This window comes from Marmota marmota, unplaced genomic scaffold (assembly GCF_001458135.2).
Source record: "Marmota marmota marmota unplaced genomic scaffold, marMar, whole genome shotgun sequence".
Classification (NCBI taxonomy): Eukaryota; Metazoa; Chordata; class Mammalia; order Rodentia; family Sciuridae; genus Marmota; species Marmota marmota.
In genome coordinates, this window is record NW_026000185.1 from 10,707,906 (window position 1) to 10,724,534 (window position 16,629).

Sequence of the window (16,629 nt, forward strand, 5' to 3'; positions counted from 1 at the left end):
ATTTTTATTGGTAAGAATGTCTCACTGTGAGCCGCAGTCAGGGTGATGAGCACAACTTACCCATGGCGCCAGTGATGAGCAAGACCCAGTGATGAGCAAGACCGGCTGCTTGGACCATGACCCCTTGCATCCCACCTGTTCCTGTTCCAGTCTGGAGAAGCTCACCTGTGACTTCATGTGTCACTGGCTGTGCTCTTGCTTTTGACTTGTTGCCAGTGAATTCCTCTGAACGAGGAATGCCCATACTGACTGTCAAAACTTTAATTCTTGGAAATTTCCTGATTTCTTTCTTTCTGTTTTTTAATTCCAAATCCTTTTCCTGATTTCTTGACTGACTTTTCTCATGATTCGGAATAACAAACAAATGACCCTTAGAAAGGCCAGGCGGGAATTCCTGCCTGGAAACACCACTGGAAACCAGATGATCACAGCGTGTGGCTGTACTTCCTGACCCTCTGTGTCGCTGTCAGTCTGTCTTTCCTTAGGCCAGCACTGGGCTGTCTTTATCACTGCAGCTTTACAATGAGTCTCAAAGACAGGCAGAGGGAGTCCTTTCACTGGCTGGGAGGTTCATGCTGCTGGATAAAGTAACAGTCACATTTCACTTTTGGGACCCTTCAGTTTACAGAATTCTCTCATTTCTACTTGCATGTGACCATTTTAAGCTGAACAAGCATTTGCATTGCCTTTGCAGACAAGAGACCTCACCATAGAAGAGGTGACTTCTCCCAGGTTGTGAAGTTGCAGGCAGCTCTGAGATAGCAGTCCAAGTCCAGGGCTCCTGGAGCTGATTTACAGCCTCCTCACTGGCCATCCTGCCAGGGCAGTGCAGGTCTCAACTGAATAGGGACCCCTGGTGGAGCCTGCAGCCCCCGCCTGCAGCACTCACGTTCCACACCACCTGCCTTTCTTCTGCACTCCTGTGTCTGTGCTGCTTGTTTATTTTCTCACTTGCTTATTCCCTCTCTCCACCTCTAGAATATAAGTTCCACAAGAGCAGGATCTTACATCCCTGGCATTCTCAGCACCTGGCACAGAGCCTGGCAGATAGTCAGTACTCTGCCAACGTTTGTTGGGTGGATGAAGTAAATGAAATAAGTACATGTTCTTCCCAAAAAACAATAAGGCAAGTGACAAATGCCAAATTGCTTCATTTGTCCTGAATAATATATATTAACCTGATTTTCATTCCATCATAAAGGCAATGCACTTCTCAGCTGGGCTGGATAAAAATACAATCTCTACTAGATGTAGCTGAGGGAATGCAGGAATGCCACACTGTCAAACCACCTCACCCAGCAAAAGGAACTGGAAAAATGTGGGTAGGTGGGAACTAGACCATGCCTTCCTATTGTGTTCACACACTCACACACTGAGTTCAAATGCCACGAGCATGACTGTGTCTGTGTTTTAGGGCATGATCTGGGTAGAAGGAGGCGGAGGCTGGACAGTTAAGACTTGATCCAGATACCAACCCCTCAAGAGATTGCCAATAAACTATGATTTTTATTTCTTTATTTCTTATTTATTTTTAGTTGTAGTTGGACACAATATCTTTATTTTATTTATTTATTTTTATGTGGTGCTGAGGATCGAACCCAGGGCCTCGCACATGCTAGGCGAGTGCTCTACCACTGAGCCACAATCCCAGCCCCTATGATTTTTATTTCTAATAAAGAATTTCAGGGGCTGGGGTTGTGGCTCAGCAGTAGAGTGCTCACCCAGCACGTATAAGGCACTGGGTTCGATCCTCAGCACCACATAAAAACATATAAATAAAATAAAATAAAGGTATTGTGTCCAACTACAACTAAAAAAATATTTAAAAAAGAATTTAGTTTGAAAAGCAATGTTATCTTAGGTATGTCTTTGAGATAATTGCCAGTAACAAATGACATCTGTGGAATGGAAGTACACATCTGAGACAGAGAAAGAGAGAGAGGGAGGAAGGGAAGGAGGACGAACACAAGAACTCGTTAGGTGAATACATGCCCTGTCCTACACATAAAGCATATTGTGAACATGAGTTTGGCTTAAGCAAGAGAAGAACTGGTTCAGTGCTACAAAAACTGATGGCATTCAATTAGAAATACTTTTCATAAGTACCTGGTTTGAATATTTTAAACAATCTTCTCATTAACTAGCTTTGAAAATTAATTGATAGTGAACATGAAAGATATTACTTTGATACTAATTTCTAAATTAAAAACATACTCTTAATATACAGTTATTTGGAGCTGAATTTGGAACACCTGAAATTTTCAGAGAGAAGAATGAAATTTACTTTTCCACTAAAATTTACCTTTGACTTCAATGAAAGGACTTAGTAATCAAATCAGTAATGTAATCAAAGCTATAGGAAGAACAATAAAACAAGTCCCTTTCCCCCATAACAGAAGTGAAACATTTCAGAAAATAAACTCCGTTTTTAAAACATTGGGCTGGCGCTGTAGCTCAGTGATAGAGCACTTGCTGGGCACAGTGCCACAAAAAACGAACAAAACAATCCACTATTTTAGACATGACCAAATGAGCACAACCTCTATCTGCGGAGAGAGGATCACACCTGCTGGGGCAGAGAACAGGAGAGGGAGCATCAGGAGGGGTGTCAGCTTATCCAGACTCTTCTTTGGACAGGAAAAGCAGGGAGAAGTGCCAAAGAATCGTGGATAGAGGAGGAAACAGAAACCTAAGTGTCCTACTGATGGCCAACTCACCTGATAGAGCCCTGCAAATGACAGGCCCCAGGTTCCTGAAAGTAGGAGGTGATAAGGGCTGGGGCCTTATATAAAGTAATTTACAAAAATACATTAGAAATAATAAGTGGGTTTAGAGAGGTCCAAGGTACATGGTCAACAGAATAATCTGCAGAGAAAATATGTCATTTCAAAGCCAGCTCCTCATCTCATCACTCTGTATAGAAAGACCATCAGTAGGACCGCCTCTACACATGACGTGACAGCAAAAGGGCCAGGGATGAAAAACACTGTAAAGTTTTAGTGTAAAGTTCTTAACTCTCCTAGGAAGGGGTGTAACCCCACTTGAGGAACACTACACAGGTTAAAGGTACACACTACACACCCTTAATCAATTCCAATCCAAATCCTGCCAAGCTCTCTTGTATAAACTGGCAAGCTGAGTACAAGGTCACAGGGAAATGCAAGGATCTAGAAGAGCCAGAACAATTCTGGGGGCTGGAGTGGGGGCAGAAAAGACAAACAGCAGGAAGCTGGTGAAGGTGGCCCGGGATGGGTGGGTGCGATAGAACCAAATCTTGTCTACCATATTTGCAAGCCACCAGATAAACAGAAAAATCAAGAAGCAGCAGTAAGTATGTTATTTGGAAAAATAAGTTAAATATGCAAAAGACATAACTGAAAGTGGTTGCATCTGGGGAACAAGACAGGACTAGCAGGGGACTGCTGTTTTTATTATAAAATTTAAGAAAATCATTTGGCTTTCAAAAACAATGTTCCTATATTTCACTGAAAATATTTTAAAAGGAAATAATGTCAAGGACTAATTTGAAGATTCACTAAATATATGAAAAACCACTATACCAACAGTCAATCAGTATGTCTTTAAATAAATATGGCCACACAGTTCTGTTGCACATCAGCTTGGTGACCTTGTGTAAGACAGCTTCTCTGAGCCTCCGTTCTCTTTTATAAAGTGACAGAGGATGGACAAGGTCAAAGCCAAGTCCCCTGCAGCTCCACAAGTACAAGACTTCATCAGGTTTCACTCTGGTTCACACAGGCACAGATGCTCCCCATTCCTGAAAAGAATGCATCCACATTTCTTCAAAAATGTCCTACAATCCACCTTCATTCACCTGGAGTATTGTGGTATTAGAGAATTTCACAGTTAACTCTTACAATCAGAAATAACATGTAAGAAAAATCTCAAAGCCCAAAGAACCACAAAACTTATAGCATCAGTATCCTAATCCTGTGTAAAATTTCTGAAGACATTGCACTGCTTTGGAAAATGTCATTTTCCTTCTGCTTCTCTTATAACCCACTAATTCCAACTTGAGAAGGAAAGAAAATCCCATAACGTCCACTGGGCAGGGTCAAGTCTGGAGGTGAACTAGTACTTCACAAGTGGTGACAAAGGAAGGAGATGGGTTCCCAGAAGGCTCCAACCGTTCCTCTCTGCCAGTGCATTTACCTTATCTGATGCCCTCTGCAGCCAAATGGTCAGGGATAATAGAAACTTGGGATGGAAGCAAAGGATAAAAAGAAGACTACCAGCTGGTGCATACTTGTAACTCCAGCTAGATGGGACGTAACACAGAAGGATCACAAGTTCAAGACTAGCTTTATCAATTTTAGACCTTGTTTCAAAATAAAAAAAAATAAAAATGGGCTGGGAATGTAGCTCAGTGGTAGAGTACCCCTAGGTTCAATCCCCAGTACCACAAAAACAATCAAAATGAAAAGTCTAGGACTATGAACTAATCCTAAAGGTTTCATTAAAGATCAACTTAGCCATTCAAAATGAACACTCTTGCACTCAGGCATTGTTAGTGCTATGAATTTGATGTGAAGAATCAACAGGATGTGATGGCTCCTCCAAAAGAACAAGAGAACAAGGTGCCACCTGACAGTCTCCTTAGAACACGCAGAATGTCATTTCAGCTCTCTCAGAACAGAGACGACCCACCCAGAGAAAATCTGACACCAAGAAACCACGTGCTTCTTTTATCTTTGTGAAGACTCTTCTGGGGCTAAATCTTAACCAGAATACACTAGAAACCAATCCCTTCCCAAAATTTTAGAATCATTAATTTAAGATGATAAACTAATGTACTTCATGGCCATCCACAATATTTCCCCAATTCTGTATATCAAACAGAACACTTGATACAATGTTTAAAAAGCTGTGGTCTGAATACTGGCATCTGCAGTGTCACATGGGACTGATTTCCTTTAAAATCCTTTTTCCTTAAAAAATGTGACAAGGCACTCATGAATGGTCTTCAACATGAGATATTCCAAGGCTCCACAGATGGTCCACTCCCACCTTCTGATGGCTCTTTCAGTCCAGGTAAGGCAATAACAAGAGGCAGGCACTGGTTTAATTATAGAAAGGAGTTATTCCTCTCCATCTCATCTTTAGCAAAGCAAGTGAAAACCCTCTTAGCGTGACTTTAGATGTTCAAAAGAAAAAAGGCAGTCCTCAAGGCCTTCCAAAGGGTGGGAAGATGTATTCCTAGCCTTACAGGTTCTCCTGTTCATTCATTTAAATGTTTTTCTGAATGACACATACATCATGTGTTGGGTGCTGGGAAGTTACTATCAATACACAACAATGTCCAACTTTTCTCTTTTTACATCCCATAGAGACCCCCAGGGAAAAAGCCCCCGAAGACTCCAGGTGGCCTGGAGGTTCTCAGAAGGCATCTCAGTGGCCAGGAAGGATGATGAGTGATTATGTGTGGAGGGAACAGAATTTTGAAAAGTGCGTAAAGGGATCTAGGAGATGAGAGAGGAGGGCTCAAATATGAGTTCTTTTACTGGCTGTATGATTCTGAGCAAGTTTCTCAATTAGAAAACAGATTGTTACAGGGACTAAATAAGATAATGAAACAGGACAGTGCGTGCTACGGTGCCTGGCACGTGGCAGACTCCTGAGGAACACCACTGCCTGCTCTGCTCCCCCTTGTTCTAGGTAAGAAAGGTGGGCGGTCTCTGTCTCTAGAGATGAGGCTGGTCAGGGTCCCTAAAGACAGGGGTCCAAATCTTTGAAAAGCACAAGGAAAAGGAATGAAGGAAGAGAAGAGGGCAGGGCAAGCAGTGAGAAGAGTTTGCCCAGGAGGGTTTAACAGCCAAGTGGTGAGAAAGGAGAGTCCAGGCTCCTGGTGGGGTGACCCATCTGCTGGATGGCCATCTGAGAGCTCAGTGTCCAGAACCCACAAATCACCAAGAACCAACCAAACTGCCCCCTCCACTAGAAATGAATGTAAGGGTTCTAAAAGGCACTGTTCCACTTTTCCCTAACACTTTAATCTGAAAACTTCAAGTGTACAGAACAGTTTAAAAACCCATACAATAAACATCCACTTATCCACCACAGATTTTAGATCTTTCACATTTGGGAACAGGAGACACAAATGGGAGTATCTAGAATATTCCCATCTGGCAAACATTTGGCTTCTGTAGTACCAGCATGCAATGAAGGAAATGAAAACGTTGTTTCAGGGACTCCTGAATGGGCAGAGTGGGGCCTCGAATCTACAGACAACACCTAGATGTGGAACCACTAACAGGCAGGTTGGGCACAGCAGGAACTCTTCACCTTCACATCTGACCTCCCCCAAATAGGCACAAGCACACTGTAGTTCCTGCTGGCTGAAAACATACTAGCGGAATTTCTACTAAGCATAAAGTGTCAAAAAACAAAACAAAAGAGCTGCCAGAAAAATGTTAAGGATTCCTACATCTGGCAATTAAAATACAGGATTTACACATTTCATAACACTATTACAAAAAATACAGAAATCAGCCTAAACGCATGTAATTTGGGCAACTCAAGCTGGAAGTTTGTTTTGTGATTAGTTACCAGATATGGAAAGAACTGAATTTCCCTTGCCTATCATCTTTGCATGCTGAGGGCAATTTGTGTCAACTGCTAGCACCATTAGACCATTATAAAAAAATTACACTTTTGCATGAAGTACAGAGCAATGTAACACGTTGTTAGAAACACAGATGACAATGACTTTTAATTATGGTTAATCAAGTAAACAACATGAAGCTCAGAAAGAAAACATTAATTTCCAAGTATTACAGCCATTATAAACCATGAAAGCATTCCAACACATCAAAAGTCATGTAAGTGTAAGAAGATGCTAAACTTAGTTTCATGTTATTTAAATAAAACCCTGAGTGACACATGGCGTTCAAGTGCAAGGCAAGAGCAAGTTCTCAGTGCCAAACTGCAAGTTTCTGCTCTAGGAGCTTTTAAATGGAAATGCTGACTTATACTGGAGAGTGCAAAAAAAATTTTTTTTTTCAAATTTAAAAAAGCTAGATCATTGCTAAAATCTCCTAAATTTTAGTGAAATAACTACAGATTTTTAAAAAACCAACCAATTAAACTGTAGAAATTGAACTCTAAAAACACACAGGACAGGGTGTGAAGCTCAGTGGTAAGAATGCTTGGTTGCCCAACAGGTGCAAGGCCCTGGGCTCCACCTTCAGCATCACAAAAAACTAAGTATGTGAATAAACAGATCCTAAAAATTCACATGATTTTTAATAAATACAATTGTTGTGCTTTCACAGCTGTGCTCCATCAACATCTGTATAGTTGACACTGTGTAATCCAGATGGATTACAGTAGGCCTTCATCTAAAAATCAATTTCTCTGGTTGCCAGATGTAAACAGGCCACACCACAGATGAGAAGAGAAAGAACAGATCTAAAAGCATTTTAAGCGCTCGGGATGTAGCTCAGTGGCATGTGCAAGGCCCTGGGTTGCATCCTCAGCACTACAGGGGGAAAAAAGGTATTTTATTAAATGAAACATAAACTACATAAGGAATAACTGAAAATTATGAATTCATCAATAACTTTTCTGGGTAATAATTAATAATTCTGTTGAAATTCTTATTTTAGGACTTTCATCAACATTCTTTTCAGTCTCACCATCATGAGAAAGGATACAAGCCAAACTACTATAAAAACATCATATTCCAACTTGCCTGCATCCCCCCCTAATTTTTTTTGAGGGGGCTACCCTGGAGCCACCTCCCCACCATTTTTTATTTTTTATTTTGAGACAGGGTCCCACTAAGTTACTTAAGACCTCACTAAATTGTTGTGGCTGGCCTCTAACTTGTGATCCTCCTGCTTCAGCTTCCCGAGTTGCTGAAATTACAGGTGAGTACCACTAGGCCAGGCACATTCACCCTGTCGTACAATCTCAAGAACTCTTTTCATCCTGCAAGATACAGCACGTTAAACAACTCCCCATACGCTCCTCTTCCCAGCTCAGGGCAGCCAGCACTATACTTTCTGTCTCGGTGAACCTTACTCAGTTAATCATCTCATTTAAGTGAACCACACACTACTTGTCTTTGTAGACTGGCTCATTTCACTTGGCATAATGCCTTCAAGGTATACCCATGTTGTAGTCCGTCAGAATTTGCTTCATTTTAAGAGTGCGTAATATTCCACTGTGTATATACCACGTTTTGGTTTTGGTTATCCAGGTTGTCTGCATCTCTCGTGTGTTAGGTTATTCTCAGGAATCAAGTTCAAATATCCCCTCTGAAAGGCAGCAATGGTGTCCTGATCTGCTAATTCAGGAAAAGTAAAGAAAAGCCAATATGGGTGCTGGGATTGTGGCTTAGCGGTAGAGCGCTCACCTAGCATGCGGGGGGCCCTGGGTTCGATCCTCAGCACCACATTAAAAAAAAAAAATGAATGGAATAAAGGTATTGTGTCCAACTACAACTAAAAAAATAAATATTAAAAAAAAAAAGAAAAAGAAAAGCCAATATGAGTTCATCCTTTCTCCACACCCAGCCAGGAATATGGGGCAGAATGGTACTTACTAGTTGTACTATATCTTGACTGAAAATTGGGTTTTATGTGTTGGGGACATTCCATAGTAAGGTCAATTTTCCTGTTTAATCATTCAATTTAATTAGTAACTGCTTGCGTTAAAATTTTTCATTTTGTATTAACCAGACTCTAGTTTTATGCTATTATTTGAATTTCTTAACATACTCTCTTCAGATCTGACTGATCCTTTTGCTCATTATTCAGCTGGTAAGGAGGGAAGCAGCTGAATGAGACAGGTTGAGTGGAGGCCATGGTGACTCTTCCCTACTTACATAAACAAGAAGTCCTTCTAACAGGCATGGAAGGTTCTCCCCTCCTCCAGTCTGAAGCCACCTCAGCCCTTTGAAAGATCATCAGACCTAGCCCACGTCCGTGAGGAAGAGCGAAAGGGGGCAGGAAGAGCTGCGTCCAAGGCACCTGGCCCATGGCTGGAGCAAGCTTCCACATTTCCTGGTCGGCTGAAGAGGGCTGAGGATGCTCCTGAGCCCCCTCAGGGTTCAGCACTGTACTTTCTGACTCAGTGAACCTTACAGACACAGGAGACAGAGCCTCTCCACTTCCCATGGTGGCTTCTCTGAAACCCAATGGTGGCTCCTACTGCACCTCCCTCCAGTCCTCTGCCACTGCCCTTGCAGGATGCCCAGCCTCAACACCCCTCCTTGCCCTACCACACTGTTCTCTGAACGGTTCCACCACTGAAAACCAATCAGCCCACCCACCAAGGACCAAGACTGGGTTCCACCAAGGACGCCAGTGCTGCGCGTGCAGAAGGATAGCAGTTCAGAATGGCTGGTGCCAGCCTGTGCATCCCAGGCTCCTTTCTCCCTTTTCAAGAGTTTCAAACCAAACAATTTTACATAGGGGGTCTGCGTTACTGGACATCTAAGTCCTCTCTCAAAGACTGAAATTTGGAGGCTTTCTTTACCATAATTTTTTGTTTGTTGGTTTGAATTTTTATAAAACAGTACATAATTTATTAAAATGAGAGATCTCTCAAGCCTGCAGACTTGGGTGTGAACATGCCAGAATCTAAGAGTATCTGAATACACAGTGTCATGGATCCAAAATGCCTCTGAGTTAGAATCCTAGGTAGCTGGAGCTAAGTTCTTAGCTTCACTGGGACTCCACTTTCTCATATGAATGAGGAGTATTATATCAGCATGGGTTTTGCTAAGCTGTTATGCAGATAAGATAAAATGGTGAAAAGCATCTAGAACACAGCGTGGAAAGAAGAATCTGCCAAATAAACATGAGTATTCCCTTGCTTTTCACGACAGACTCTGGATATTCTGGAAAGCATGGTGTCTATCAGTGAGCTTCACACTGACAGGACATGAGATAAGAAATCTACCAAACTCTGCTATGTCCATACAAGAACATACTGCGTGAAATGAAATAAATAAAAAAGATGAGAAAAGGTGAAAGATTATGATTCGTCTGAACTATAGCACTAGTCATAAGTGATTTTTTCACAAAGCATCTGACTTGTTATTGGGTTAATAGTGCAAAGAATTCAAACAGCCAGACATAGCTGCTGAGTATGTTTCACTGAAGAGGCTAAGGAATGTTAAAGCCCCTCCAAGTAGAGAGAATCAGTTTCCTAGAAGCAGAGACAGAGATTTCCCAGGGTCACGACAGAGAACAGCATGTGTGGGGTGTTCTTAGGTATCCAGCCAATGTGAGGGTGAACATGTCATCACTAAAAACAAGGAAAATTGGTTCCTATAGGGGACGCAGAAATCAAGACAGAGAGGGCAAAGTAAGAAGTGGGCATTCCTACATATGCCTTGTTCAGTAGACCTGTCTCTGGAACTAAATAATTGTTTTACATAATTACAAAGCAAATTTAAATTCTAAAGTGTAATCCCTGAAAGTAAAAATAAAACAGACCTAAACACTTATTGAGTTTGTAGTCTGACCACAAACAAGTGACATTAAAACATAAATTTTTTATTTTTTTCTTGGCAGTGCTGGGGACCAAACCCAGGGTCTTGTATAGGATGGGCAAGCCCTCTTCCCCTGAGCGACCTGCCAGCTCCAACAGCTGGGTTGGATTCCCAGCACCATAAAAAATAGATGGTCAGGCTGGCATTGTAGCTCAGCACTTGCCTAGCATGTGTGAGGCACTGGGTTCGTTCTCAACACCACATATAAATAAATTAAATAAAGGTCCATCAACAACTAAAAAAATATTTAAAAAAAAGATGGTCAAGAGAGAAATGCAAACTAAAACCATAATGGACTTCCATCTCATTTCCTCTAAAATGGCTCAAACAAAAAGGCTGAAAGCACTAAATGCTGACAAGGATACAGAGTAACTGGAACTCTAACAACACTGGGGGACAATAAAACACACTTTGTTCTTATGAATTTAAGGAGCAGCTAAATATGAAACATCCTATAAAATCAACAATTCTACTCCCAGCTATTTACTTGGGAGAAATGAAAACATATACTGACCAATAAATAAATAAATAAATAAATAAATAAATAACACATACACACACACACACACACACATACACACACATATTTTTTTTTTACAAAAGTGTTCAGTAGCCTTATTTATAACAGCCCCAAACTAGAAACCATCTAAATGTCCAGAAGAGAACACAGAAAATAAATGCTGTCTATTCATACAACAGAATACTATTCACCAATTTAAAAAAATAACAAACTATCAATATATGCAAGAGCAAGGATGAATTTGAAAACAAATTTTAAAAGCCTAACAATATCATGATTCTTTTTTTTCTTTAATTCAGGAATAAGTAAAATTAATCTACAGTGGTATGAATTAAAAAATGGTTACTTAGGGTAGTGGTGATTTGGAATTGTGTGAAAAGGGGCATAAATAAACTTCTGAAGGAGATGGAAACTTCTGTCTTGTTTTGGTGGTAGTTACATGGGTGTATACAGCTAACAAACTCTGAACATTTAAGACCTATGTATTTTATTATATCTTCATTATATCTGGATTTTGTAAATTCCTTAAAAAAAAATCACTTGAAAAGTATGGAGGGCAATCTAAAATATTAACAGTGATTGCTTCTGGGTGTCGGGACTATGGCTTACAACTTATGACTTGCCACAATGAATATGAATATTCTTCCTGCTTCCTATTTTTCACACTTTCACAAAGACAGCAAATGTTGCCAGCGTTTTTCCTCTGAGGGTAGGATCATGGTGATTAAGGAGTGTGTGTCACACACTCAGGTGGGATCTGGAAAGACCTCAGAAGCACAGGCAGAGGCAACATGGAGCCCTGGGAGGAGGAAGAAACTGGATGAGAAGAGCTCAGCTCTAATTCTGGTCTCTCACTTTATTGGTAGGGAAGTCACAAAGCCACATTTTCCTTACCCCTAAAATGTGAAAAAGATACATACTGCCTGCTTTGTGAGGGTCAGCCATAATAGCCATGGCCTACAAGTTGTTCTCTCAAATCTAAGGAATTAAAGTAGTAGTCACTTCTGACACTATGTGATAAGAGGGGGCGGGGGACCACTCTCAAAGTCAGATTTCTTATTTATAACCCTAAAGGAAGCACAAGAAGAGATACTGCTGGATGATTCAGCCCAAACAGCCCAAGCAGGCACACTCACCTGTTGGGGTGGTAATAGTGGCTCTGCAGCGGGTGGGACAAACCCTGAGTGCTCAGCCGCTTTCTCTCCACCTCCTTCCAACCATCCTCTGTCCACTTTCTCTTGTTCTGCTTCTCGTCCTGTTTTTTCCCCACATAGTCAGCATAGGTCTGGATCCGATAGCTTTCTGCATATTTGCTGGTATTGACAGCTACAAGAAAAGGAAATCTTTATGAGGTTGTCACATAGGAAATGTGGCCTGAGGTGACCAAAGGAGCCTTGAGCTCATGTCTGAACTCTGTCCTTGCTCACTTAGAAGACATGTGACTTTGGGTATGTCCTGAAAACCCTTCTAATCTGAGCTTCCTCGTCTGGAGAAAAGGGAGAGTCCTTGTTTCCCAACCTCCCTCACAGTATGAAGGTGATTCACACAATGCAAAGACCTGGAATGACATAAACAGAACACTAACTTTCCAAATATTTGCAGCTAGCATGACCCCCTGGAAATTATTCATATTCAGAGTTAAGAAAATAAAAATAAACAAAACCACTAGATAAAAACTGTAAGTCCTCACTATTTTGTTAAAAACAGACACGAAGAAAAAAGCTACAAAGACTACAGTGGTGACCACTGTGTCAAATATGGTCAAATATGTGCCCTGTGATTTGCATATCTTGTGGATTCTTGTCAGGGAGGAATCATTCTTACTGATTAGAAAGTAGGGTCATAAAGGTCAGAGATCTGCTGCAGGCCACAGCCTGGGAAAATGGCACTGCCAGGACACAAAACCAAGTTTCTCCACTCCTGTTGCTGGGGGCCCTTCTTGCTGCTCTGCATCTCACTTTGGACTCTGCAAATTCCAGATGCCTCCACAGTACTTGAGACATGCCTCTTTCCCCATTTGCTCTTAAAGTCCACCCCCTCTCTGCACTGTGCCTCTGGCTAGCAGGAGAACTTGCAAGCCAGAGCTGATGCCCCTCTGAATGTAAATGCTTCAGACATTTATTGTTTTCGCAGTGTTGCAGAAGGAACCCAAGCTTTGCGCAAGCTAGGCAAGTGTTCTACTACTGGGTCACACCCCCAGCCCAGGCCAGGTCCAGTGTGTTCTAATCCCATGCTGACCCCTCCTCTGAGGCTGGTGGACAGAACACATTGGTAGTGTCGGAGTGAGAACTGGTGGCAGGCCCATGGGTGGACAGGCACCTGTGTCTGTGTGCTGGTACTGGCTCTGGCTCATGCGTTTTGGGCATGTCTCTCCTGGCCACTATCACTTTATTCCCCAGGCTTAGTGAGATGCTAAGGGCCTGGTCATGCTGATGGTGGCAGTCTTGGTACCTGGGAATCTGCACACCAGCACCTACAAAGCTCTTGGTGCACAGTGGGTCTCAATAAATGTTACCTGAATGAATGCAGGTAGCAGGCAGACTCTGAGCATATCAGAAGTGGACAAGAGACTCCAGTGTGCTGGGGACCTTAAATCCAAGGGAAGGACAGATATTGGAACCTGTCCAACACCTGATACTTTTTCATCTTCCACTGGACCAGATATGACTAAACTTCCGAGCACCATGGTGGTTTGCGAACTGCCATGCCCCAAATATTTAGCCATCTAAACAAAGACGGGTGTGTGTGTGTGTGTGTGTGTGTGTCCTACTTCTTTAAAACAAATTTTCACTCAGTCTGCTGTACTTTTCAAATATTTACTCTGAACAGACTAAAACGAAGGACTCCTCAACTAAAATTGAGAGCAACTTCCTTGTGCTTAGAGTAAAGTCTAACAAGGTTGCAACCCCTGGCCCGCTGGTGCCAGAGCAGCTGAGACGGAGGCTGTCCCCCTGCCCAGGCCTGTCCAGCACAGACTAACCAAATCTTCTTGCCTTCTGTCTCACTTTACATCTCTTCTCCTTTATTTTAAGTCTTCCTTTCTCCAGAGCTTCCCAAACATGGAAATTTTTTAAACAAAAAATTTTCTTCTATCTTCCTTCAAACCTGGCTTTGAATAAAACCTATTTTCCTACCAATTAGACTCTGAGATCTGTGAAGCAAGGTGCAGAGCAGCCTGCCTTCTCCCTGACCAATATTAGTGCTGGCCAGAAACAGAGCTACAGTTAAAGATGAAACAAGAAAGACTCCTCGAGGTACTAGGGAGAGCTCACGCTATGCAGAGTCTCCCACAGCAGAGAGCCTGAGCTTGTGCTTGGAATAACATGCCCTTCCACACAGGGGGCGAAATGGTGAAGGCAGCCAGATCTAGAAGTGAGCAACTCACTGACACAGTGAGACCCTGGGGTCCCCTCAAGTCCCACCATCACTCTGACAGTTTGCACCAACTGCTGGCAAAGGAGTCTCCTGCATCTTCCTCTTAAATCTCCTTCTCAGATCTGAGAGGACTATCCTGAAGCATACCCCCAAAGGATGGCACTTGTAACGATCCTTGTAAAAACCTCAAGTTTCATTTGGATTACCAAGTAAAAGAGGGGCTTGGGTCAACATTCCCAGGACAGCAAAGGTGATGACAGGTCGGAAAGGAGCCATGATGGTCCCCTCCATGGTATCCGACTGTTTCTAATCACTCTGCTCCCAGCCCCAGGGACAAACGCCACAAACAACTCACCAACGTGGTGAGGGAATTTATCTGAGAACATTTGGAAAAAGGATCACTTAAAAGGGGAAACAAATAACAATCCACTTTTCACTGCTGGCCTTCACATGGCAATAATTTACCAGCATTCCTTCAAGTCCCAGCAGCTTTGCAGCTCACAGCCTTTAATCTAGAAGCCAAGCTCTGGCTCAAAGCCACGCCTGTAATGGATGAATCAGCAAAATGAATTGGCCGTCAACTGTGTCCTCTAGCAGGTCCAGCTTGCCTGTTAGAAGCAGCATGAAGCAGGCTGCTCTGTAACTCTAACCTTCTCCAAATTCGTCAGGGAAATGATTCAAGGCCTCCTGTGGATCTTGCCACTTTGTCAAAGCCACTGGGGAACCAAACACACTGGGAGTCCACCCTGTTTCCTTGTGGACGAGCAAGGCAGCTCCTTCCACGTAAGGACCCTGCCCACTCCCAGCTCCACTTGCCTGGGCCATTGTCTCTTGATAATCTGAACACAGCATGGCATTCAATCATCAGGAAAGCCCAACCCCAAGGGAGGAATGCTCCAGTGGTCACACAAGAAAGAGACTGAGCACCAGAGAAGCTAAACAGCTGGCCGAGGCCTTGTAGGTAAGCAGTGAAGCTGGTTTAGTGCCAACACGTGAGAAATATGTAGATGTAGATATAGACATGGATATTTTGAAAAACATCAAAATACTGCCAAGTATCTGTCTGCTGGGTATTTAACAGTATTTTGTTTATTGAGGTTCATGACTGTCATATAAAATGCTTCCTGGTCTGGGGATGTGGCTCAAGTAGTAGCGCGCTCTCCTGGCATGCGAGCGGCCCAGGTTTGATCCTCAGCACCACATACAAACAAAGATGTTGTGTCCACCAAAGACTGAAGAATAAATATTAAGAGATTCATTCTCTCTCTCTCTCTCTCTCTCTCTTTAAAAAAAAATGCTTCCTGTATTAGGAATTTTATTTATTTTTTTTAAAAAACATTTTTTTTTTTTTAGTTGTAGATGGACGCGATATCTTTGTTTTATTTATTTATTTTTTTTGGTGGTGCTGAGGATTGAACCCAGTGCCTCATGCATGTGAGGCAAGCACTCAACCACTGAGCTACAACCCCAGCGCCTGTATTCAGAATTTTAAAGAATTACTTTAAGTGTTTAGGTTTTTTGTTGTTGTTGTTTTTATAAATCAAGAACTGTTTTATAAAGTCTTTCCAGCTAGGTTGACAGATGCATCATGTTAATGGACAGAAAGACTTAACATAGTCTGCAACGGTTCTACAGATTTAGTACAACTCTGGCAAAATATGACAACATTTTTGTGGAAATGAAAAATAAAAATTAAGATTAAAAAATCTCAACAGGAAAGAGCCACAGTTGTGAGGAACTACAATTAGGACAGGGAAAGGATGCCAACCTCAAACACTATCAGGGAATTTGGGGAGGTGATGAAAGAGTTTACATCTTGATTGTGGTGGTGGTTACATTGCTGCTTGTATTTGCTAAAACAGTGAGCTTTACAAATACAGTTATTTTATTACATGCAAATTATAACTCAACTATTCTGAGGAACCTGAAAGATGGATTCTAAAATTTAAATGGAAGAACAAAGGGGTCAAAAATAGCCAAGAAATTTCTGGAGAATAGGAAGGGACCTTTCTTACCAAATCAGACAGCTCACTGTGAAGCTGCAGTAATTAAGACTGTGTAGTAAGGGGACAGAGATAAGCAAACTGGCCAACAGCATTGAAGTAAGAGCCTAGAAATTGAATTATACATCTGTGAAACTTTGATTTTTGACAGAACAGCCTAGAAAAATGAAGAGCTGGAAAAATTGTTTATCCATAGGAAAAAAAATGAA

General features: G+C 42.0%; 1 protein-coding gene across 3 annotated transcripts in view; it reads right to left on the reverse strand.

The window, feature by feature from the left end:
- The window catches only part of Parn (poly(A)-specific ribonuclease), a 145,374-nt gene that overhangs the window by 16,081 nt on the left and 112,664 nt on the right, over nucleotides 1–16,629 (reverse strand). For all 3 annotated transcript variants that reach the window (XM_015491075.2, XM_015491073.2, XM_048789529.1), the window contains one exon: nucleotides 12,179–12,368. In XM_015491075.2, coding sequence (XP_015346561.1) covers nucleotides 12,179–12,368 — 190 coding nt within the window. The remainder of the gene's footprint in view (nucleotides 1–12,178; nucleotides 12,369–16,629) is intronic.